The 23,898-nt window shown below is 49.6% G+C and overlaps 1 protein-coding gene across 4 annotated transcripts in view; it reads right to left on the reverse strand.

The window, feature by feature from the left end:
• Positions 1 to 23,898, reverse strand: part of PPFIA1 (PTPRF interacting protein alpha 1) — an 85,925-nt gene that overhangs the window by 38,533 nt on the left and 23,494 nt on the right. For 3 of the 4 annotated variants that reach the window (XM_073883338.1, XM_073883339.1, XM_025878841.2), the window contains exons 3-11: positions 10,252 to 10,353; positions 9,737 to 9,901; positions 9,005 to 9,079; positions 8,543 to 8,644; positions 8,155 to 8,376; positions 6,520 to 6,666; positions 5,054 to 5,188; positions 3,567 to 3,650; positions 486 to 617 (exon numbers count right to left, since the gene is read on the reverse strand). In XM_073883338.1, the coding sequence (XP_073739439.1) occupies positions 486 to 617; positions 3,567 to 3,650; positions 5,054 to 5,188; positions 6,520 to 6,666; positions 8,155 to 8,376; positions 8,543 to 8,644; positions 9,005 to 9,079; positions 9,737 to 9,901; positions 10,252 to 10,353 (1,164 nt within the window). Of the gene's footprint in view, positions 1 to 485; positions 618 to 3,566; positions 3,651 to 4,028; positions 4,104 to 5,053; positions 5,189 to 6,519; positions 6,667 to 8,154; positions 8,377 to 8,542; positions 8,645 to 9,004; positions 9,080 to 9,736; positions 9,902 to 10,251; positions 10,354 to 23,898 lie in introns of all 4 variants that reach the window. The other variant, XM_073883340.1, reaches the window with a different exon arrangement.

A 23,898-nucleotide genomic window follows, 5' to 3' on the forward strand; every position in this document is an offset into this window, starting at 1 on the left:
CAGAGATTAGCCCCCGAAGCTGGAGCATCGCGGCTGAGGGCTGGACACAGTTTCGTGCAGGGCTGAAGGAGGTGACATCCGGCCACTGCCCAGTGCTGGAGATCAAGGGTCACTGGCACACAGCCACACCCACCTGTCACCTACGGTCTATGGCTACTTTTGTGATAATTACTGACTAGCATGAGGTTATTTTACACATATTCACAATTAATAAAAGCCTATGACACTTACAATTCTGGCCCTTTACAGACCCAGTTTACAGACCTCTGCTCTAGACTGAGAGTAATACACACATGTCGGGTGAGGACAGGACGCTGGAAGTCAATTCAGTGAGTGGATAACAGTCTGTCCTGTTTCCTCGCCAAAGAATAATTTCTACTTTCTGTAACGTCTGTCGCCCGCTGTTCTGCATTACTCCTCAGGAGCAGAGCGTGAGCACTCTGTGGAGGGTGGGAGCCCCCCGGGGCATGATCTCGATGTCCCACCTTGTCTTCCAGAGCAGCCATTCTCTCCTTAAGATGAAGCTGAAGCCGCTCATTGGATTCAGAAAGAAGCTTGTCAACAGTGTCTGATAAACGCTTGTTATGTTCTTCATTCATTTTTTCTCTCTGCCTTGCCTAAGAGAGAAGAAACAAAAGTTTACAAACTTCAAGAAAAGGTATGATCCATAGTTTAGCTATTGTGGATAGCTGCTATAAATACTGGGGTGCAGGTGCCCCTTCGAATCACTATGTTTATAGCCTTTGGGGTAAATACCTAGTAGTGCAATTGCTGGGTTATAGGGTAGCTCTATTTTTAACTTTCTGAGGAACTTTCATACTATTTTCCAGAGTGGCTGCACCCGTTTGCATTCCCAACAGTGACAGATAAATGGATAAAGAAGATGCGGTGTGTGTGTGTGCGTGCGTGCGTGGAATATTACTCAGCCACCAAAAAGAATGAAAGCTTGTCATTTGCAATAATGTGGATGGAACTAGATAGATGGTCTTATGCTAAAGGAAGTAAGTCAGTCAGAGATAGACATACACCATATGATTTCACTCGTGGAATTTAAGAAACAAAACAGATGAACATAGAGGAAAGGAGGGAAAAATAAAACGAAACCAGAGGGGCGCCTGGGTGGCTCAGTTGGTTGAGCGACTGCCTTCGGCTCAGGTCATGATCCTGGAGTCCCGGGATCGAGTCCCGTATTGGGCTCCCTGCTCAGCGAGGAGCCTGCTTCTCCCTCTAATCCTCCCCCCTCTCATGTGCTCTCTCTCTCTCTCATTCTTGCTCTCTCAAATAAATAAATAAATCTTTAAAAAAACAAACAAAAAAAAGAAACCAGAGAGGGAGACAAACCATAGGAGACTCTTAACTCTAGGAAACAAACTGAGGGCTGCTGGAGGGGAGGGCGGTGGGGGGATGGGGTAACTGGGTGACGGGCATTAAGGAGGGCACGTGATGTAATGAGCACTGGGTGTTACATGCAACAGATGAATCACTGAACTCTACCTCTGAAACCAGTAATACACTATGTTGTTAACTAAATTGAATTTAAATTTAAAACTTTTTTTAAAAGAAGAAAAGGTATGATCAGTATTTCCAAAGGGCCAAGGACCAATGGCGTGACTCACTCGTGTGCCGCCCTGGGCTGGTCTCTCCCACTGCCATCCTTGGGGCACTCGTGCACCAGCACTGACGTATCGGTGCAGAGAAATGCAGGGACAAGTCCCCAAGATCATTAATTAGAAGGTCCCATTGTTTCTGTTAAACAAAGCACTCAGGGGGCCGCGGGAATGTCATGAGTTATTAACTCTCAGATGACTCGGAAGGCAAATTTACATGCAGGAACGAGCATATTTTTAAGGGGATCAGCTTATTTACACACGGGGAGGGGGAGGAATTTTCCCGTGTATAAACAGAAGCTTGGGTCTGGTTTCGGGGGGGGGGGAGGGGAATGAATCAAGTTACATAGCAAAATTTCGGGAAATTTTGGAAAAAACTCAGTGGCAACAGAGACTTTCACCTGTTTTTCTTTATGTTCTTACATCACCTGAATGTTCTGTAACGAAAACTTACATTCGAAAATTACAACTAATTACCTCAAGGAATTTAAAAACACAGTAACAAAGTTGACAGGTCTGTGTTTATCAAACCATCATCCATTTCCTGGTTTAAAGAGCTTGTGTTTGCCCCCTCTCCTGAAGGAAGACGAAACCTAAGGCGTGGGAACAGGAAGTACTCAGGGCAGCGGTCAGGACAGTCACTGAGGGCATCACCTGGGCCAGGGGACAGGGCTCAGGGGCCCGTCCTGGGCGGACGGCAGCGGGGACGGGGTACAGATGGGCCCTCCAGCCGCGCTGCCCCCGGAGGAGGAGTGAGCCCACAAGGAAGCACCACAGACTGGGCAACAGAGTCAAATCCCCTGTGCTCTGGCCTCGTCTGTAAAACATGAGTGCTGGCACCTGTCTTCTTGTAAGGATGAAACGGAGCAGAGAATCACGCCTTGCACACAGCGACTACCATCACTTGGAAATGACCCAGCACACCCCACAAGAAGGAATCAGCATTCGAGTATTTTTAAAGCAAAACAGCTTAAAAGACTACTTTGAATTGCCTTAGTTATAAAAGAATCCCCATCTCAACACCTGTCCTTTCAAACAACAATCCAGTCCTGAAAAGTAATGAAGTGCATCCCTCAACAGCTGAAGTCTAATTCCCTAAGAGGCAAGCGCCTGCCTGTGTGCACGCGTGTGTGTGCATGATGGGGGTGCAGGGGCTGACCAGCACGCAGCCCTGCGACGGAAGTCAGAATCCTTACTTCCCAGAAGCTCGTGTGGGACCCTTGGCAGCCCCTGGCCAAGCACATACATTTCTAGTGAAGACAAAACCTCATGGCCATGACTGACAGCCCACGGCGAGGTGCCAGCTGCCTAGGGCCACGGCCTGGTCTGTTCCTGGTTTGTCCACAGACATCTGAGCAACTCCTCCAGCGAAAACTCTCCAGGGATTCAACGGACAGAGACCTCCCATAACAGCTCAATTTCGGGTTTCCTCTTCTTAGGAACGTCCGTCCTGACCTATGCCTTTATGTCCGGAGCGATACTTCAGTATTTTAGGATGGAGGTCAGGCCTGTGACCTGAATTCAGGACCTCAGTGTCATGTCCTAGGCGAGCAGACTAATCCTCTGGGACGACGCACCTTCCCCTAAGTTTCAGGGGCCCCCAGCCAGCACCTCCAGTTTGGTTGAGGGGCACCTGTGAGATCCCATTTGCACGTGGAGCAGTTCCACTGACAAGCTCGTCAGAGCAGCGGGATATGGGGTCCCTGCACCCTGGCAGCACTGCCCAGGGGGCACCAGTCTCTTCCCCCGCCACCAATGCAGACATAACGTTGTTCATGTGGTGGGTGCACCCACCAGCAGAGAGCTTGCAGAGGAGGCCACTAACTCTGCACCTAACAGAATCGAGAAGGGGACCAGCGTCTGGGTGGGGAGAGGCAGGAAACAAGGCACCGCCTCCCCCTGCCTGAGCCCTGTGCTCAAGCAGCGCCCGGCGTGCAGCCTTTCTGCTCAGACACGTACCCGCTGCAGTTCCTGGTTTTTCTCCTCCAACTGCGCCTCCATCTGGCGGAGCCTCTCCTCAATGTTGCCGTGCCTCTCCTCGGCCTGTTGGCAGAAACACCGTCAGCTCAGCGGGCGACCACCCCCCCGTCAATGCCAGCATGCTGTGCGCGACCGCGGTAGCCACAAGCACTACATGCTCTGCGCGGGCTCTCCCACCGGCTGGCGTGGACATCCTCTCCTCCCGCCTGGAACACACCCTGTGCGGCCTCAGGTGTCACAGTGTGAAGCAGCCGGCCTCCCCACGCCGGTGACCCAGGCCTGGCCGGTGCTGGTGATGGACTCTGGTGAGGAGAGGGGCTTCTCCCCAGCCCGGCCCCGTCTCCGGGGGTGGGGCCTTCTCCCCACCCTCAGACGGCCTGTGCTCAGTCAGCATGAACAGCAGGAAGCAGCAAGCACCACAGAGCAATGCACACATGCTACCTTCCTAAGCTGGGAAGTGAGTTGGAACAGTTTAGCTTCCTTAGCAGCAGAGTTTCCAGAAGACAAAAGGTCAGACTACAAGGCCGACCAGGGACAGGAGAGATGACAGGGGGAGAAAAGAAATGGAGACTTTACACGCAGATCACAAAGGAGAGGCTGTTACAGCTGTTAGCAATGACCTCACTCTCTGGAACGGTCTGGTGAGTGCCCGAAGCAGTCTGACCGACCAAAATCAGCCTTCAAGAATAGCACCCGGGCCTGTCCTGCCCTTCTCACCCGGGCCCTCAGCAAACTGGAGCCAGGTGAGATGGAAGTACCGAAGGGCGTGCTCCTACTGGCTCCCTGGGCCCTGGAAGGAGGGACGGTCTGCTTCCTCCTCCCACGTGGACCCCCCAACCCCAGCACCTACCACATCGCAGCTGGACACTGCATCCTTGCCTGCTGGCGTCCCCCCGCAGATGTGAGGCCTGGGAGGGCTGGGCTCTCTCTTGCACATGCCTAGCCCGTATTTGTCGAACCCATGAGTGAATTACTTAAAAATTCGTTTATTATAAATTTACTTTATCTTTAAAAGAGAACAGGGTTTTCCTGTTTCCTAATCTCTATGCCAACGTGGGGCTTCACCTCACAATGGTGAGATCAAGAGTCGCGCTCTCCACTGGCTGAGCCAGCCAGGCGCCCCTACCCTTATTTTATCCAATTTTCTCCAAAGCTTCTATCTTGAGCTTTGAGTTGTTGACTTAATGACTCTGAGAAGCAGTGAACCTTAGATCAAGCCCACCGGAAACAGTATACATCCCTGACAAAACTGGAGGGAAATTAACGTAGGGATAACAAAAAAGGGGATGATTCCTGACATTTAAAAAGCGTTCTGATCTCAGACAAAATAGCACTGGAAACAGATCTGGGCTCTTTCGTGGATTTAGGCACACTGACATGAGGAACAGGGTAAGGAAGGCACACGATCCAACCACCATCAACATCAAAACCCCACCACGGGACCCCGAGCGAAAGCCAGGCAGCACCTTGGAGAGCGCCGCCACCCTCTGGGCCAGCTGGGCCTCCACCTCGGGGAGCGTCTCGGCCTTCCTCAAAGTCTGCTGCAGCTTCTGCTCCGCCAGCTCCAGGCGCTCTTGTAACTGCCGGTTTTTATCCTCAGTCTAGGAACGGAAGGCAAAGCATCAGAATGTGGCCAACCTTCTATCCGTTTCTATTTTTAATAAAATGAAACAAAATCTAAATGCAGAGATCTACTAAATTAGTTCTGACAGAAGCCAACTGTTTTGGTAGCTGCTTCAGAGTAAAACTTTTCTTCCTGTGAGGAATATACACCCACTTTCCTGGGCTCGATTTCAATGTGCAAAACACCTCTTGCCAAAGTATTGCTCTTCTTAAAGATCTTCAACGAAGTCTTTAAAAAGCAAAAAGTTCCCATGCATTAAAGAAAACCCATACTCTGTAGAAGCTTGCTCATTCTTCTTGACAACTTAAGGAAAGAAGGGTTCGGTCCTAACCCTGCTTAAAAAATAATCAGACTCCTCGTCTTTCGCAGACCATAGGCATGTGAACCACAAGAGAGCTCACACCTCCTCTGAAATACAGACCTTCTAAGAGGATGCCTAATGAAATGCTAGTCAGGTTATTTTTGTAAATGTATAATTATTCTTTAAAAACACACTCTTCATTCTAAAAAATCTTTCTCAATGAAGAAAATTTAGACAAGATTTTTTTTTTAAAGAAATTTTAAAAATCATGTGTAAGCTGAGGTTCCTGAAAGGCAAACATCTGCTTACATGCAGCCTCCTTTCTTCTGTGCGCATCTCTGTGTTTATATATACACACCCTCAGAAGAAGATACATCACGCTGCACGCAGTATTTTGTCATCTACCTTTTACGGTCATTATTTAGAACATCTTACATGCTCTTAAGTAGCATTCCACAAATGTAATTTTTAATGGCTTCCTAGTATTTTACTTTTTATTATTAACTTGGGTCCAATGATACACTTTACAACATATCAGACAAACTCACTTTGTTTCCAAGAGGCTGGATTTGGTTTTCCTGTTTAACTCTGGATGACCTGAGACTACCCAGGCAGAGAAGCCAGCCTGGCTTCCCAACCCACAGGAGGCTCCCGTCCACATAACAGACTGCGTTTCTGCACCTGCCGTTCACCCCCACCCCAGGTACCAACAAACTGCCAACAGCCCCCACGCTCTTGGCCACTCCTTCCTCCTTTGGTAAAAATGCTAACAAGCAACAGATTAACATACAATGAAAACAAAACAGAAGAAAGAATTGAGGTTACATAAAATCCTAAATAATTAAAAACTTGCAAGTTGAAGTAACCCACATTCGTGAACATAATTTTCTAAGATCATAAAAACTTTACATTGAGACTTGATTTCCAACATGAAAGTCACAGAAAAAAGGTCTTGAACTTTATTAGTAATTAATAAAAGTCGAACGAAGTTCAACAAAAGCCGCTACCTGCCGATGCATAGAGTCTTTATTTGCAATCTCATTTTCAAGTTTATCATTGAGGTCGTGCACAGAGGTGGCTTCGCGCTGTGCCGCGAGGTAGCGTTTTTCAAGAGTAGTGATCCTCTCTTCCATGTCTTCCTTCTGGGCCATGGCCTACATCAAGTATTTCAAGGGGAAAAAAGGCAAATAATTAATGGCTGACAACATCAATATACTCCAGACACAAAACCTGGACTAGATCCTAATTTTCAAATCAAATATAAAATGAGTGTCCTCTAAAAATTGAGAGAGATGCCAACTGTCTCCAATACGAATGAAAATATACCTACCTCCAATATCCCAAGTATTCCCCTACATGACCAGTAAAGAAAGACTCAGCTGTTTTAATACTACATCTGGCCACTCAGTTTACCAAGCTTATTCTTTCCTACACGATGTTACAAAAGAAACGTGGAATCAAATATCCCAACATTGCAAGACTGCCAGGAGCTGAAGATGTGAGCAGTGAAGGCGCAGCCTCTACTGGCCCTGATACAAGTGGGCTTTCACAGATCAGGGAGTGGCCTCTCCATAGACAGAGCAGTGAGACATGCTGTCATTTCCCTGTGTAAAAGCTGGATGAAATCTCCAATCACCACAAAATGGAAGCAATACTATTAACAAATGGAAACAAAACTCAAAGTCTGATATAATTAGATGCGACCTTCTGAAGCCTAATCCTGCAGCAAAATTCTATCACATGGTATCTGACACTGAAAGTGGGCCCAGAACTTTCTGCTCTGCCCTTCCTGTCCCCCACCCTAAAGATTCATCTTAGGTCCCTCCCTGTTTACTAAGGAACTTATGTCAGCAAAGTCTTAATATTAAAAGTGATGAGTCTTAAAAAAAGAATTTCAAAATTCTCTGCATATTAAACTCTGCTGCAGAATCTCCTACCCTTGCCAAAGAGTAATTTAACTAAGTAGCTTACATAATTTCTGCAAATATTTTTCTTTGTTTTAAACTCTTCCATGAAATTACCCACACTAAGCTACTACACAGAAAGTAAGCCTGTGCATCCACACTCAAGGGTGTGAAAGGGTCTTCCTGGAGAGGGGGGGTGATGGGGGGAGGGACGACGGTCTACAAAGGACAGCTTACAGTGAGTGACAGGAGGGGGCGCCAGAGAAAGTATCCTGCCCTTGGCCTGTTTTTGTAAACATGATCAGATTCTCATAAATCACTGTACACGCAGAAACGTTTGCCAGAAATGAGTATATGTCTACATGTTTTTACAGCACGATCCTGATGACCCAGGTGTGAGCAAATCCCACTCTCACTGTGTGTCTGACTGCCGATGTTCAAGAATATATGTTGTCCATATATGTTCAAACATAACCCTTCTGGGAGCAGCCAGGTGAGACAGCTAGAAGGCAGCCGGCACCACTCCCTCGGCGGAGCCGACAGGGGAGGCCCACGGCACTGTCCGCGAACTAGCAGCACAAGAGATACTGACGTGTGTACCGGAATGAAACGTGAGCCTGACGAAGAGTAAGTTCAGACAGTCAGACTCTGCAGAGGGGAGACGACCACACACAAGGGTCCCACCAAACACCCCACATTCAGCTCAACGACAGCGCGGCAATGTCTACTGTCACTCACTTCACGAACGTCGCGCTGCAGTTTTGTGTTCACTTCCTCAGACTTGATGAGGTCCTTCCTAGCAGTGTCCAGGTCCTCCTCCAGCTCCGCCACGTGACTAGAGAGGGCGGCCAGGCGCTCCTTCATCTGGCTCTGCTCCTTCGACTGCTTATCTATGATTTCCTGGAGCTCGATGACTTTGGCAAGGTCTTCCTCGTGGCTTAAAGAACCGTCAGAAGATCTCTGGTGGGGGAAAAATCCTTAAATAGCCTTGTTTGCCGAGCTAGGGAACAGAGCACTTCCCGGAAAGAGTCAAGTCCCACGGTCTATGCCGGCTGTCGGCTTCCACCACTCTCAGGAGCGCGCAGAGGACATCGGGGAAAGACAGAGAGAAAGCCTAAGCACTTGCCTTTCCATTTGTGCTCGGAGTATTTTCTTGTTCATGGTTCATGTCAAGCACTCCGTCGGTTAGTGTTTTCTTCTGATTATTCTGTTCTTTAAGAATCATTAGCTAAAAGCAAAGAACTGAATATGAGGGTGAGGAGATAAAGAGAAACTCCTCTTGGAAAGATGCAACTACAAGCTGTAAACACGGGACGGGAGAATACACAGCGATGTTGTCTAGCCTGAATACAACCAGGTCAACAACTAGGTTGGTGCTATCAACGGGACGATGGGAACATAAGGGACCATGCAACTCGGCAGTAAGAGCCTAGCACGCTGGTCACTGGAGTGGCCGGGGAGGGTGGCTCGCTGGTCAGAAAGACCAGTGACGCCTCATGGCCAGCACTGAAGGCTTCATACTTATAAAAACAAGGCATAAACCTTAGAACCCCTCTAACCAAATCCTCTGGTGATTTACGGAGCTTACCTCTTTGTGTGTAGCCCCCAGTTCTTCTTCTAACAAACTACACCTTTCGAGTGCTACTCGTAGCCGCTCCCTCACCTGCAAACAGAGGGGTGGGTGTGTATTTGTTTAACTGCTTCTTAATGTACATCACCCTTGGGTCCCATTCTCATAAGGTAACATGACAGAATGACTGCAATGTCTTTCACTGATGTTAATGTCAAGAAAACTGGCTTGTTGGGGCGCCTGGGTGGCTCAGTCGGTGAAGGATCTGCCTTCAACTCAGGTCATGATCCCGGGGCCCTGGGATTGAGCCCTGCATCAGGCTCCCTGCTCAGCGGGGAGCCTGCTTCTCCTTCTCCCTCTGCTGCTCCCCCCCACCCCGCTCATGCACCCTCTCTCTTTTAAAAAGATAAATAAGATCTTTAAAAAAAAAAAAAAAAAAAACTTGCTCTGTAACAGCCTTAAATTTTTACATTTGAGAGAAGTCTTCCCCTAAGTTATATTACCCAATTTTTAATGGCAAATCGATATACAGAATATAATAAATCTTAAGACATTTACACTAACCACTACTTTTTAACCATACAGAAGTCTGTCTTCTTACAGAACAAGTGTTTACAGGAGCTCGAGAAAATTAGAAGTGAACTGCAGACACACACACACACACACACACACACACACACACACACACACACACGTGAAGTGTGTCTCTGACAGTGTGTGCACACCAAGAAGCGCTGGGGCTCAGGGCACCTTTTCGTCCAGGGCTTTGTGGTGCTCAAACAAGGACTTCAGGGCTTTGAGCACCTCCACCTCGCTGGACACGCCCGCCGGGGACTGAGCCTGCCGCTTCACCACTGTCATCCGCAGGGACCGCTCATGCCTGGACACGAGGCACTCCAAGTGCTCCAGCAGCAGCTGGTGGGACAGGCCAAGGTAAAACCATGTTTAAAGAGCACTTGCAACTTCATACCTCAATTTGGGGCAAAAACCCCTTTCAATCGCATGCTATACCAAATGTGAATCCCTTCAATTCAGTCTAAAATTAGAGAAATGCACCCTCAAGAGTTAAAATAGCATTAGTTCTCATCATGACTCAAACAGGGATGAGAATGCTGAGCTCATCAGTCAGGGTCGACTCCACGGGGAAATGTCGACAAGGTGTTTAAAAGCCGATCGAGCAGATGGTGCCTGAGTTTAAAGACAGAAACAGCGCTCCCTAGGTGACCCTCAGACAGCATTCCAATAGCGAGGACGCGCCTACTGACCCTGGTGTTGTTTCTTTCTGCCTTCAGTTCCGCGATCTCTTCCTCTCTCTCCAGGAGCTGCTCCCTGCAGACGTTGAGCTCCTTAGTAAGTGCCGCGAACTCCTGGGGGAGGGGGCAACAAAAAACGGAGGGAGTCAGTGGGGGGTCTTTAGCCTCTGCGGCCCACCCCAGCCCACGCAGACTGCCCTGCCTCCACGCCCACCAGCCACCCCAGAGCCTCGCACGCTCGCAAGCCCCCGCCTCAGGACCCGCCTGAGTCCCAGGTATTTTACCGAGCTTGGGGCCTGACACCCAAGGGGACAGAGACATTTTCAGGTGCCTTGCAGATATGCAACTCAGAACCTCTGCTGAGGGGCACCTGGGTGGCTGAGATGGTTAAGTGTCTGCCTTCGGCTCAGGTCATGATCCCAGGGTCCTGGGATCAAGCCCCACATCGGGCTCCTGGCTCAGTGGGGAGTCTGCTTCTTCCTCTCCCTCTGCCTCTCCCACTGCTTATGCTCTCTCTCTCTCTGAATCTCTGTGTCTCAAATGAATAAAAAAAAATCTTTAAAAAAAAAAAAGAACCTCTGCTGAGGGGAGAACGTTAGGCTGAGAAGGCCACCGCTCATCCCCAGCCTCCTGTCCTAAGCCAGTTCCTGTCTGTGAAGACCACAGGGCTTGGAGCAGCCCCAGGAGGAGGCCGATAACACCCAAAAGCTGGTCTGTTAACCCTAACTGGCTCAAAATTGACCATATAAAATAGACTTTTCACAAATGCTGGTAGGCCTCTTGAGGAAAGGGACAGCTGAAGATTTATTTCTGTAGTCAGAGAACTTTCTAGAGGAAGTGTCACTGAGGTGATGCCAGGGTTCCCCCCACCCTGCTGTGGGGTTGCTCTCCCACAACACCGAGTGCTGCCCTGGGACGAGACACAGAGGTGGGGTGTCCAAGGAAGAGGACACACACTCTCCGGTCAGTTTTTCAACAAGCAAAACTCCTCCACAATAAGTAATGTCTTCGGCCAATGAATCTCCATATTTTAAGAGTTTTCTCTTTAAAGGACAAAGGAGGAAATAAAGGTTCACTTAACAATCTGACATTCAAAATACAGAAAGTGGTTGATTTAAGCAATTCTAGAAAATCAATTTATAAACAAGTGGCATACCTAAAGTTCATTTATAAATTAACCCTTTGCAGCTCAAAGGGAACTTGACCATGGAATGTACAGCATTCCCTGCGATCCGACTTCACAAGGCTGGTCCACAAAAGTCTACTGAGCCATGATACAGAACCGAAACAGAGCTGACCCGTGAACAACACAGGCTTCAACTGTGCAGGTCCACTTTTTTTTTTTTTTTTTTAAAGATTTTATTTATTTGACAGAGACAGCGAGAGAGGGAACACAAGCAGGGGGAGTGCGAGAGGGAGAAGCAGGCTTCCCGCGGAGCAGGGAGCCCGATGTGGGGCTCGATCCCAGGACCCCGGGATCATGACCTGAGCCGAAGGCAGACGCTTAACGTCTGAGCCACCCAGGCGCCCCAACTTTTTTTGTTTTTTAATATTTTATTTATTTGACAGAGAGAGAGAGAGCACAAGCAGGGGAAGTAGCAGGCAGAGAGAGAAGCAGGCTTCCTGCTGAGCAGGGAGCCCAATGCGGGGCTCAATCCCAGGACCCCGGGATCATGACCTGAGCCAAAGGCAGACGCTTAACAGACTGAGCCACCCAGGTGCCCCTGTGCAGGTCCACTTCTATCTGGCTTTTTTCAATAAACACACTAGAAAATGTTCTGGATCTGCAACAATTTGAAAAAACTGGCAGATGAACTGAGTAGCCTAGAAATGTCAAAAAACTAAGAAAGGGGCACTTGCGTGGCTCAGTCGGTTAAGCATCTATGTTCAGCTCAGGTCACGGTCCCAGGGTCCTGGGATCGAGCCCCGCATTGGGCTCCCTGCTCAGTGGGGAGCCTGCTTCTCCCTCTCCCTCTGCTCCCCAGGCTCCTGCTCTCTCTCTTGCTCGCGCTCTATCGCAAATAAATAAATAAAATCTTTAAAAAAATTTAAGAAAAAGGCATGTCATAAATGAATAAAATATATATGGGTACTAGCCTATTTTATCATTTGCTGCCATAAAACATGCAAATACTCAACAGTCCCATACATGGTGCCATTCGCAGCCAAGAGAAACGTAAACAAATGTGAAGATGCAGTATTAAATCATAACTGCATGAAATTAACGGTGGTACATGCTGTACAAGTGTGATAATTTTGTGCCACCTCCCGTTGCTACTGTGGCGAGCTCAAGTGCGGCAAGAATCTGCTAAAAACACCGTGACGCTAATCCTCTCCTGTAAGCAGTTCCATTCTCCAGTACATTGTGTATCGCAGTAAAAAGTGATTTCTTGTGGTTCTTGCATATTTTTGGTTGTGTTTACTGCAACACCATAAACTTTGAATAACACCTTGGGACTCCTATGAAGTGCCCTCACTAGTGCTGCTGGGAGTGCTCCCAAGAAGCAGAGAAAAGTCAAGGCGTCACAAGAACAAGGTGAACTGCCTGACACGTACGGCAGACTGAGGTCACAGCTGCAGCTGCTGCCATGTCAAGAGAAGAGAATCCAGGTGGTTTATGAAGTTGTCACTGCAGCTACACTGGCAGACGCAGAAACCATGCAGTTTTGGTGAAATCCCTTTTTGTCTCGTACTGAAGATGCAGCCTTTCTCTGGATGCAGGACTGCTATAGGAAGGTATACCTACAGACCCTGGTATGAATCTTCGAACAAAAGGGGAAATCATTACGTGACAACTTAAAGCCAAAGGAAGGTGATGGATCTAAAGCTGGAGAATTTCAATGCCAGCAAAAGATGGTTTGGTAATTTCAGAAAGAGGTCTGGCTCTAACACATGTCAAGGTAACAGGAGAAGCAGCTTCCACCATCAAGAGGAAGCAGACGATCCCCCAGACACCACGGAGAGAATCACCGAGACGCTGGAACTAACGTAACACTGCATGCCAACTATACTTCAACCGAGAAGAGACGAGACGAGAAGAGACAAGAGACAAGAGAACAGACGAGAAGAGATGAGACGAGAAGAGACGAGAAGAGAAGAGAGACAAGATGAGAAGAGGGAAAATCACCGAGGACAGGACGTCCACCTGCACAGGTTTTTCACGCACATGGAAGTGCCCTCTTTTGGGGGGACATTTATTCGTGAGGAAGGCAGGAAGGGGTGAGTGAGCTAGCGCGTGTGCGGAGGCAGTCTGTGATCAGGCCGGCCATATCTACGAAGCTAACCCTGGGGGGCTTAATGGGGAGACACAGACACCGGCAGCCGGTCCTCTGTTTGTGCAACAAGAAGACCTGGATAACCAGAACCTTTTCTCAGGATCAGTTCCACTGATGCTTTGTCCCTCACCCTGGGAGGTACCCTGACAGTAAGGGAGTGCCCTTTAACGTTCTTCTGATATGGGACAATATCCTGGCCACCCAGAACCCCACAAGCTCGACATCGAACGTGTCCAAGTGGCCCATGTGCCCCGGAGCACAATGTCTCTAATGCAGCCTGTGGGTCGGGGGCCATGAGGACCCGCAAGGCTCATTACACACGATCCTTTATGAAAAGGACGGTCAACACTATGAAAGCAAATTGCAACAGAGAGAACACCTTGGAAGTCTGGAAGGATTACACCACCGGAGATGCTGCTGATGTGACAGAAAATGTCGTGAAAGCCATCAAGCCCCAAACAATAAATTCCTGCTGGAGAAAACGGCCCACATGCTGGGCATGATCTCACAGGATTTACAACACAGCCGATGCGGGAAATCATAAAAGAGATTGTGGACATGGCAAAAAAGCTAGGGGATGGAGGGTTTTGAGATGTGGATCTTGGAGAAATTCAAGGGCTCACAGACGCCACCCACAGAGTTAACAGAGGACGACGTGACAGAGGAGAGCTTCCGGACCAGCGCCGGGGGGTGAGGAAGGAGACTCAGAAGACGCTGTGCCAGAAAACACAGTGACATCAGGCACCCTGGAGAGGGCTCCGCTTGTTCAAGACTGCGCTTGGCTTCTTGTACCACATGGACCCGTCCGTGGTACGGGCACCGGAGCTAAAGCTCGTGGTGGGAGTACTGGCGAGGCATATACAGACATTTGTAGACAAAGGAAGAGGCAAAATGTCAGACAGAAATGTACTTCCACAAAGTGACACCAGGTGTGCCTGCCTCCCCTGGGACAGCAAGGGTGCCACCGGATGGTTTTGGAGGCTTTGAATAGTTGTTTTTATGTAGGTGTGTGGGGCTTTTCTTGCTGCCCCAGCATCACCCCCACTGCCTCCTCCCCCTCCTCAGCCTCCTCCATGGGAAGGCCACAAGGAGGACGACCTTTACGGTGACCCGCCTCTACCCGATGGACAGTAGAGAACCATCATGGCGTACGTACACTTACCTGCTGTGTGTGCAAATCCAGTAAGTGTGCAGGGACAAGGTGAGTGAGATTTAACATAAAATTCATCATGTGCCAGTTGTTTTATAACTTTGCTTTCAAAGAATTACATTACCTCACAGAGTGCTTCTCTCATCATTGGAGAAAATGTGTATCATCCTATTATCACCATTGTTTTTTAATGTAGACTACATTATGAGTATGTCTGTAATACTGTAGGCTATAAAAGTTTTATAACAATTCACTCATTAGTGGACAGGCAAGGCTATGCTGAAGTAATCGTACTGATGACACTAGGTCACCATAAAGCAATCACACGTAGTAACACATGAATTGTTAGACCTGTAAATAAACAGGAACCTTTCACATTATCTTCTCATTTCTGATGTCTGGTGTTAGTAACAGTGTAACATCTGCGTGTTGCAGAAGAGAGTGCTGCTGCAGGCACTGACAAGTCATCTTGTAAACGGACGACACACTTAGCCATCGATGCAGCTCAGTGCTGTCACTGTATTTTCCTTGTAATTTTCTTAAAATTTTTTCTCTAGCGTACTTTGCTCTAAGAATACAGTATATAATACATACAGCACAGAATATAAGTGTTAACCGAGTGCTCGTGCTACCAGGAAGGCCAACAGGAGGGTCTCGGTAGTTCAGTTTGGGGGAGCCCAAAGTTAGACTCAGATGTTTGACTGTGGGCAGGTCGCACCCCTAACCCCAAGTTGTTCAAGGGTCAACTGTACTCATGCATGGGAAATGAAAAGAACCGGCAGTATTGTTAAAATCAACAACAGAAAAGAGTAAAATTGCAGTATTTTCTCTTGGATGGGGTTATTTCAGGGGGACAAACCGGAGGGGGTGGGGAGGCAGGTAATTTACAGAGACTGAGCACTTTCATGGGTATAATAAGCTAACGGTCATTTTATCTAATCTACCTCCTAAATCAGAGTTTCTTCTTCAAAAACCCACAATTGTGGGTGATCAGCTTCCAGCTTCACAGCATGAAAAGCCCTACACACCTACATAAAAACAACTATTCAAAGCCTCCAAAACCATCCAGTGGCACACAACAAATGAAGAAACATCTATTCAAAAAAATCTACAAAGATTCAGTAAGAAAGGCAAGTCTACAATATTTGAACCCAAACTGACCCCCCCTTCCTCCCAGCTCAGGGAGGTGGAGATTCCCCTCCAGAGGCTGTAGCCAAGAACACAGGGTTCCCTCACCACCCCAGAACAAGAGCACAGGGTTCCCTCACCCCCCCAGGAACAAGAGCATGGGGCTCCCTCAGCCCCCAGAAGAAGAGCATGGGGTTCCCTCACCCCCAAGAACAAGAGCACGGGGTTCCCGCACCCCCCCCAGGAACAAGAGCACGGGGTTCCCTCACCCCCCCCCAGAACAAGAGCATGGAGCTCCCTCACCACCCCTCTCCCCAGGAACAAGAGCACAGGGGTCCTCTCACCCCACCCTGGAACAAGAGCATGCGGTTCCCTCACCACCCCCCATGCCAAGAACAAGAGCAGGGGCTCCCATGTCCCCCAGCCCCCAAGCCCAAGGGCTTTCAGTGTTTCTCATCATGCCCCAGCTGCCTGTCTCGTACAGAGGCCACATCCCGGGCATGAGTGCTGGAAAGGCAGGGGCTCCCTGGTTCTGCCCAATCCCACTCAGGGAACGGAGGCTGGAACCCTGGGTGGAAGGGGCAGGCTGAGAAGCCTGAGTCCTGGTCATCTTTGCTCTTGGTCTCAGAGATGGTGGTTGCATGGGTGGAGAGGACCCCAGGCCCCGGGCTCCTGCCCGCCCTCCCCAAATTGCTCAGTTCCTGGAGCAGGGGTGTCGTTCAGACAAGGCTGCCTCTGTCCCTAGGCCTGGTGCAGAGATTTGGGGCGGGGAGTGTAGCAAAAGAGATAGCTCCCCATCTCTTCCCAAAGGAAATGGGCTTCACAGGCCAGTTTAAACCCAGGTGCTCTGGAGAGCAGAGGGGTCGTACTGAACGTCAAGTGGGCAGAGAGCAGCCTAGACGACAGGCTGGTGCGTGTGCAGGAAAGAGGAGGAGGTGACAGCCACAGGAGGAGCCCTCCCAGGATTAGGACACACACCAAACACCTACTTCAGGTACAATTCCTAGGAAGGAGGCAGAATTTGATCGGTTTAGTTTGTAGAGACATTTATACCCCAGAGCACTGTTGAAAACAACAGAGCAACTGGCTTGCAACAAGAGGGGGTCTTGCAGCTGAGTGTGGTCACCCAAGGGGACCAGGCTAGGGGCGAGGGGGCCTTCAGTGAAATCATCCAGCTATTCAATCAACTGGCTGCAATGTTAAATTTTATATATATTTCACCACGATTCCCTGACACGCACAAACACACACGCACGCACTGCTCTTTGCAGACAAGGCTGCATATATTTCACGATTCCCTGACATGCACGCGCATGCGCACACACACACACACACACACACACACACACACACACACACACACACTGCTCTTTGCAGACAAGGCTGCTTCTGTGATAGATCACAGACAACTCGACTTCAGTATTTCAAGGCAGAGCCACAAACACAAAGAAATGACAGTAAAACTATATGAGAATAATCCAAACGTGTCCTCAAACCTGACAAAGGTTGTGTCAAGTGCTGGGCCAAGTGCTGGGCCGTCTCAGAGACCCAGCGGGGAGTGCTGGGGGGAGGGCCTGCAGCACGGAAGCGGTGGGGAAGCAGTGGGGAGGGGGGCCCTATTCTCCCATCGGGTCCCGCTCTTTCATGAGCTGCAGAGACTTCTTTCCTATGTGCCAAAGTTAATTAGGCCAAATACTTTGATTTTCATCTCCTCCGGTAAATAACTAGCTGACCATCAGGTCATTCAATGCCTAACGTTGAGAGATTTGCATCTAATCATCGAGATCTTGTATCAGAAAATACTGTTTGTGTTGTAGGTGAAAGAGAACCTGACCCAAACTAGCCTCAGTGAGATCCGCGATCATTCACGCGGTGGGAAAGTCCAAGGGGGGGCTGGCTGCAGGCTCGCCAGGCCGGGGCCACGGATTTTATTTGGTCGCTTTGTCCCCTGGTGCAGCAATCTGGGTCAATTCACTAATTCGGTCTCTGATTACGTCCGGCCCAAAGTGTATCGTGCTAGCCAATACCTTCTTCACGTATTAGATTTTAGATGGTTTTCTGCCATGCCCTCCCTTCCCTTGTTTCACTTCTGTTTCTGTTTTATCATTTCCTGTTTCTCTTCAGGGATGTTCATTTATCTGGTTAAGCATTTAAGCAGACTTATTTTGACAGTTTTGCTGGACTGCAGATGGAGTAAACGCATACTTCCGTAGATGCTGACTCTGGGAGCTGGAGGATCTGGTTTCCAGCTCAGCCTGAGCAGGTTCTCTTGCTGGCATTTCCCTCCCTGCCCTGTGTCCAGCAACTGCCCCTCCAAGCATCCCAAGGCCTCAGGCCAGAACTCGGTTTCCACAGTGACTGAGGGTTCCTGCTGCCTGCTCCTTATGGACAGTGGGGATCCTGTGAGAGAGTCAATGGACAGTGTGGCCCAGCCCAGGAATCGCTTCCTACTCTCCTGAGGCCCACAACTTCCTATAAAGCCCCAGTGTACCGGAGACAGTGACCTTACATGGGGAAGGTCTAAACCTTATCTAAACCCAGCTCCAAACAGTGAGTCTGATTTTAGTTCTATTTCCTCTGGACACATCAGTCCCTGTTACCCCAACCTGCAGGAGCCAAGTTTCCTGCTGCCCCTGCATGCTTGGTGCTTGGAGCGCGGCAGGCCAGGGAATCTGGCCAACTCATGCTTACCACACTGGGTTTCTAGTCTGTTCCTGTACGAAAGGGATTTTTCTCTTGTGGGGGCCTGGCTATGTATTTGGGTTTATTTGTTTCTCTATTTAAATTTTACCTTTGCACTGCTGTTTGGAGATGAGCTATGTCAAAGAGTGAATTTATGCTGCCATCCTGACTGGAAGCCACAGTTCATTCCAGAGATGGTTGCACGCCCACTCTAGCTGAACACCAGACAGGAGAGCCTGGCCCCTCCTCAGGGTGCTGCTGCAGGACAGACAGATAAGCCAGCAATGACCCCAGTGTGGTCAGTGCTCCAAGTGAGAAACGCCCAGGCCACCATGGGAGCGGCATGGAGGTCGTCTATGGTGGGAGGCAGACATGCGGCTCCAAAGGTCTGCCAAAGGAGAGGGCGCCGCAGTTGAATTCAGAACAGGAACCAGCTCTCTGGTAGGTGAGAGCCCCTTCACAGAAGCACAAAGGCGTCTGGTAGCGGAGGACGGGGTCAGTGGGCTGTGGCCCGGGCAGTGTGCAGGAAGGGGTAAGGGAGGCTGGGAGTGGGCAGAGGCCAGATGGAAGGCCCCCGCGCGCCACAGTGAGGAATCTGGATTTCATCCCCAAGGTTCTGGGAGCTGTGCATCTACAGACTTTGAGGGCCCTGAAAATGGAGCGCAGGCGCTGCTCGACACAGGGGCATGCGTGCTCAGAAGAGTGTGTGGAATCAAAAGAGAAGGCCCCGGGAGCAGTGCCAGAGCAGGGCGGAGGAAGAGGTGAACAGTGAGAAGCCAGCCGCGGGCCCGCAGATGGAGGACTGTCACAACCCCGGGAGAAATGAAGGTCTGAACCAAGACCCGTGTTGGAGAGCTGGAGGCCAACAGAGGGTTTTCAAAACGGAACACAAGTAACCAACATGCCACTTGCTGTGCCCCTCATCAGTTTTAGAGGATCCCCTGTACGGAGGCGGGGCCAAAGTGGAGAGACCCATCAGGCACTGCCATAATGCAGGCAGGCTGGGGTGCAGGAGGCGGGTGGCTTCTGGACAGCGGGTACAGGAGAACCTGCTGACGGATCCGAGAGAGCGCACGGCCCAGGAGGACTCCAAGAGTTCTGGCCGGAGCAAGTGAAGGGACAGTCAGCACTTCCTGAGGAGACAGGCCTCTGGGCAGGGCCCGTCTGGAGAGGAGATGGAGCAGTCGGGTCTGGGGCGTGCTCCATGTGGGGTATTATAAGACAGTCAGGGGCAGGATCAAGTAGATAGCGCGGCTCCCAGCCCGGAGCTCTTGGGAACATCGGCAGAAGTGGGAGAGCAATCTCACTATAGGCAAATCAGAAGGCACTGAGTGCAGATAAGAGGCGAGAGTCAAGCAGGTGCCTGACACCACCGAACAGTCGGGCAATGAGGGACAGAGTGGGAGCGGTTAGCAAGCAGGAGGAAACCAGGAAGGGGCCATCTCAGGGGTCAAATGCTTCCAGGAGGACAGTCACCCGGGTCGGCGGATGCTGGCAGATGAGTCAGCTGACGGATCACCGAGAGGCGGGCTGCCGAGGCGGAGGGCAGTGGGGGCCGTGGGCACAGCGGTTCCGGAGCAGCAGCGGGGCTGCAGGCCTGAGGGCACGGAGGTCAGCAGAGCATGGGAGGAGGGGCAGCAAAGCCGTGGGGGGGCGGGCGGAGAAAGAGGGCAGGAGGAGGAAGAGCCGGGGTAGAGAAAGGCCTTCTGTGGTAAGAACACAGGGGAGAGGGGGGCCTGGCCGAGCGGCCACTCTGAGCAGCTGAGAGCAGAGCAGCAGGGCAGTGCAGCGGGCAGCCTGTCCTGGGAGCGCACGGCTCCTCCACGGGGACGGGCAGGGCTGCCCAATGCAGGGGCACACACCCAGCCCGATCGGGAGATGTGTGTGGGAATTTATGGGAGTCCCCCCTGGATTTCTCCTAGGCCCACTGGAAGTGGAATGCAGACAGGACGGGCAAGGAACTCTGGGGAGGGGGAGTGAGAGCTGCCTGGGGGAGAGGGGCCCGGGGTCACTGGCCAGGAATGTGTGCGGAGAAGGCACCGAAGTCCTGCCCGCTGAAGACAATGAAGTGAAAGCAGCGAGCGGCTGGCCGGGCCGTGGTGGGATTTCAGGCCGGGGAGGGAGATGGGGGGCCATGAGAAGGGCAGAGGGCCACAACACAGACACCCTGGTAGGGTCCTGCACTGTGGGTCCAGGAGGGTCGAATATCAGTGTTTTAAAAATAAGTCTTTCTATTATGAACAAATCTCACTGGCTTTGAGTGAAATCCCTAGTCAAAACATAACAAGCAGACGCCAGACACTGGGAGGAGTGACATGGTGCTCCAGAACCAAGACACGGGCGCCCGGGCGGCTCAGTCGTGGGGCGGCGGCCCTCGGCTCAGGGCACGATCCCGGGGTCCTGGGGTCGAGCCCCGCCTCGGGCTCCCTGCTCCACAGGAGGCCTGCTTCTCCCTCTCCCGCTCCCCCTGCTTGTGTTCCCTCTCTCGCTGTCTCTCTCTCTGTCAAATAAATAAATAAAATCTTAAAAAAACAGAACAAAAACAAAAACAAAATTCCAATACGCTCTAGCCACAAGGAGCTGACCACTGCAAAGCCTCCTGGGTGAGTCCTGTGCTCCCCCCCAGCCAGGAGGAGGCCATCACTCCCATGCCCCCAGGCTAGAGGAGCTGGTCACTCCTGCCGCCCCTAGCTCAGAGAAGACCATCATTCCCGTGCCCAAGTTAGGAGGAGCTGGTCACTCCCATGTCCCCCAGCTAAGAGGAGCCCATCACTGCAGAGCCTCCTGGATCTTGGCAATAGGCTCCTGGCAACGGATGGATCACCCCCTCGCCCCATCCACACTCAGCTACAAGCCCCTCACTCCACACCCGCATCGGCTCACTTTTCCTGTAACTCCTCCAATCATCAAAATAAGTCTGAGTCTAAAGTCTCTTACATTTTTCATAAATCCCAAACTGTCTTTGTTCACCTATGAAGAAAATATATTTACTTCCCATCATTTTGGTTAAATATAAGTGTTTCTTACAATAAATTCAACAGCCCAAACCATTCTATGATACACTGTTTTGGCTACGGCAGAAAATGAATTTCTAAAATTTGACAATTATGCTTACTCAAAGAAAAACCTTTCTCTTTGGACAAAAGAATTCAAGTGAAAAAGTATCAAATAAACTTAAACTTAGGAGTTCAGATAAACATTCGACAGGAAATTCCAAAGTTTAAGATTCCAAAAGCATGTTCACATGTGCACTGTGTTTGTATTCTTGCTGCGGAGAAAACCAAATGCAGCGGAACCAGCCCTCAACACGAGCCATGAGTGACCAACCTGGTCAGCACTGATGGGCCTGGCAGAAGTACACTTTCTCCTCTTTAGAAAAAATGTTTATTTAAGAAACACAGTAAGCCAAACCTACTACTAGTGACATTCTATTTACTGTAATCCAAGTTTGAAGTATTTTTTGAAACTGAATAGATAATGACAATCCCTGGAATATTCTCATTTTAATAAACTATAAGTCTGAGCAAAGCAGGTTCGTGTTCCTGTTTGACATTCCTAGGACTGAGGACAAGAAAAGCAACATTTAACCATCAAAATCAGTTTAAGAACTTGGTTTCACACAGTGCTTGAAAATGTTGATATTTGTCATTTCTGGACAAGAGGCTCAGACCTGGGTAACAGGTTCAGATCATACAAACCGACACTACTGATCAAAATCCACACTCAGGCCAATTTTAATTTAAGTCCCATGGCTCAGATTCGACACTCAGCTCCCAAAGTGACAAACACAGTGGTTCCAGTAGGAGGACTCTGGGTGGAAAGCAGCGGTGGTGCCTCACCCCGCCACCCCCCCCAGGTCCTGACCCCTCCCTTCTCCTGCCCTGTTTCCCTGGTCACCCTGAGTTACTTTTCCACAGCCTTTGGTTTCATTCTCCATCACTGGCTCCATTTTATTTCTTAATGACTTTTCACTATTTTGCTAACCTGCTGAAACAAGAATAAAGTTTCACAGAAGGCAGATAATATATGTCCTCTCTATGTAGGGACACAGAGTGCAACAGACAGAAACGCGCTCTAATTTAGCAAACAGAAAGGAACACCTGAAAAACTGACTCGCTGAACAGGCTTAGATTATTTTGTCAGTAGAAGCTATCTGCCTCAGCCTGAGGCTTAAAAGCATGCCAAATTTTGAAAAGAAAACTGGAAGTTTACATACCAAAATGAATGAGCAAATCATAAGTTCTGAAGCCCCAGTGTCTTGATTAAGGGTATGCTCAGAAAGGTCATGTATAAGGGCGCCTGGGTGGCTCAGTTGGTTGAGTGTCCAACTCTCGATTTCGGCTCCGGTCATGATCCCAGGGTCACGAGATCCAGCTCCACAACAGGCTCTGCGCTCAGCGGGGAGTCTGCTTCTCCCTCTCTCCCTCTGCCCCTTCTCTTGCTCGCTTTCTCTAAAATAAATAATCTTTTTTTTTTTAAAGAAAGGTTATGTGCAGCTACCTATCTATGGATATGAAAAGGGCGGGGACACCGAGAGAGAAAATGGCAAACTTCACACCTTTGTAGAATGGGGCCACGGGCTCACGAGACTTACTTGGAGCCACTATGGATGCAGTGGCACTGGGTTTTCAAACACTGACTAGTATTTGCAAGCATCAAAATAAAATTCATAAGAAGTTAAAAAATTCCAATATATAATTTATTTTTCCTTGTCAGTTTCTTTAAGCAACAGATACTGACAAAATTTATGCTCATACTGAGTATTTAGCGATGAAATAATGAAGACTGTATAATCTGAATCCAAAAAAACATGGTGCAGAATGGTATTTCAAGGTGATCTCAATTTGGGTAAAAGCAAACACATATTAGTATTTTCTATATGTGTATAAAAGACAAAATACAGATGGACACCCACCTGATGAAGGTTACCCACTGTGGCTGGGAAAGGGGGCTGGAAATGAGACTTTCAATTTGTACTCCTTTTTAATTCAATTTTAAGTATGCATTTTCTTTGTATTTAAAAAAAAATACTAATTCTCCCTTCCTTGTTCTTCTTCCTAAACATGGCAAAACTACAGGACTCGAGCATGATGCTCACAGACCACGGGGACACACGGCTTTCCCCTGAAGTCGCCGACTCTTTCTCTTGCTCTCTTCCCAGGCCCTGCACCTCGGCTTCCGCCCCCGTCACGCCGCTGCGAGAGCTCTGGCTGAGACCACAGCGACGTCCTCAGCTTTGCTGGCCCCGGGCCCGTTTCAGTACTCCTTCCACCTGCCTGATCGGGGAGCCCCTGACCTGCTCCCTCCCACTCGCTCCTGCCTCATCCTGTTCCCGTGCTCCCTGCTCATCCCATCCTCGGTCCCCTGCCCACCCTACACACCGTGCCTGCCTGACCGGTGTCCAAGGCTGCCACCACCGCCCCC

The sequence above is a fragment of the Callorhinus ursinus genome, unplaced genomic scaffold (assembly GCF_003265705.2).
Source record: "Callorhinus ursinus isolate GAN/ISIS: 27379988/994484 unplaced genomic scaffold, GSC_fseal_2.0 scaffold51, whole genome shotgun sequence".
NCBI lineage: Eukaryota > Metazoa > Chordata > Mammalia > Carnivora > Otariidae > Callorhinus > Callorhinus ursinus.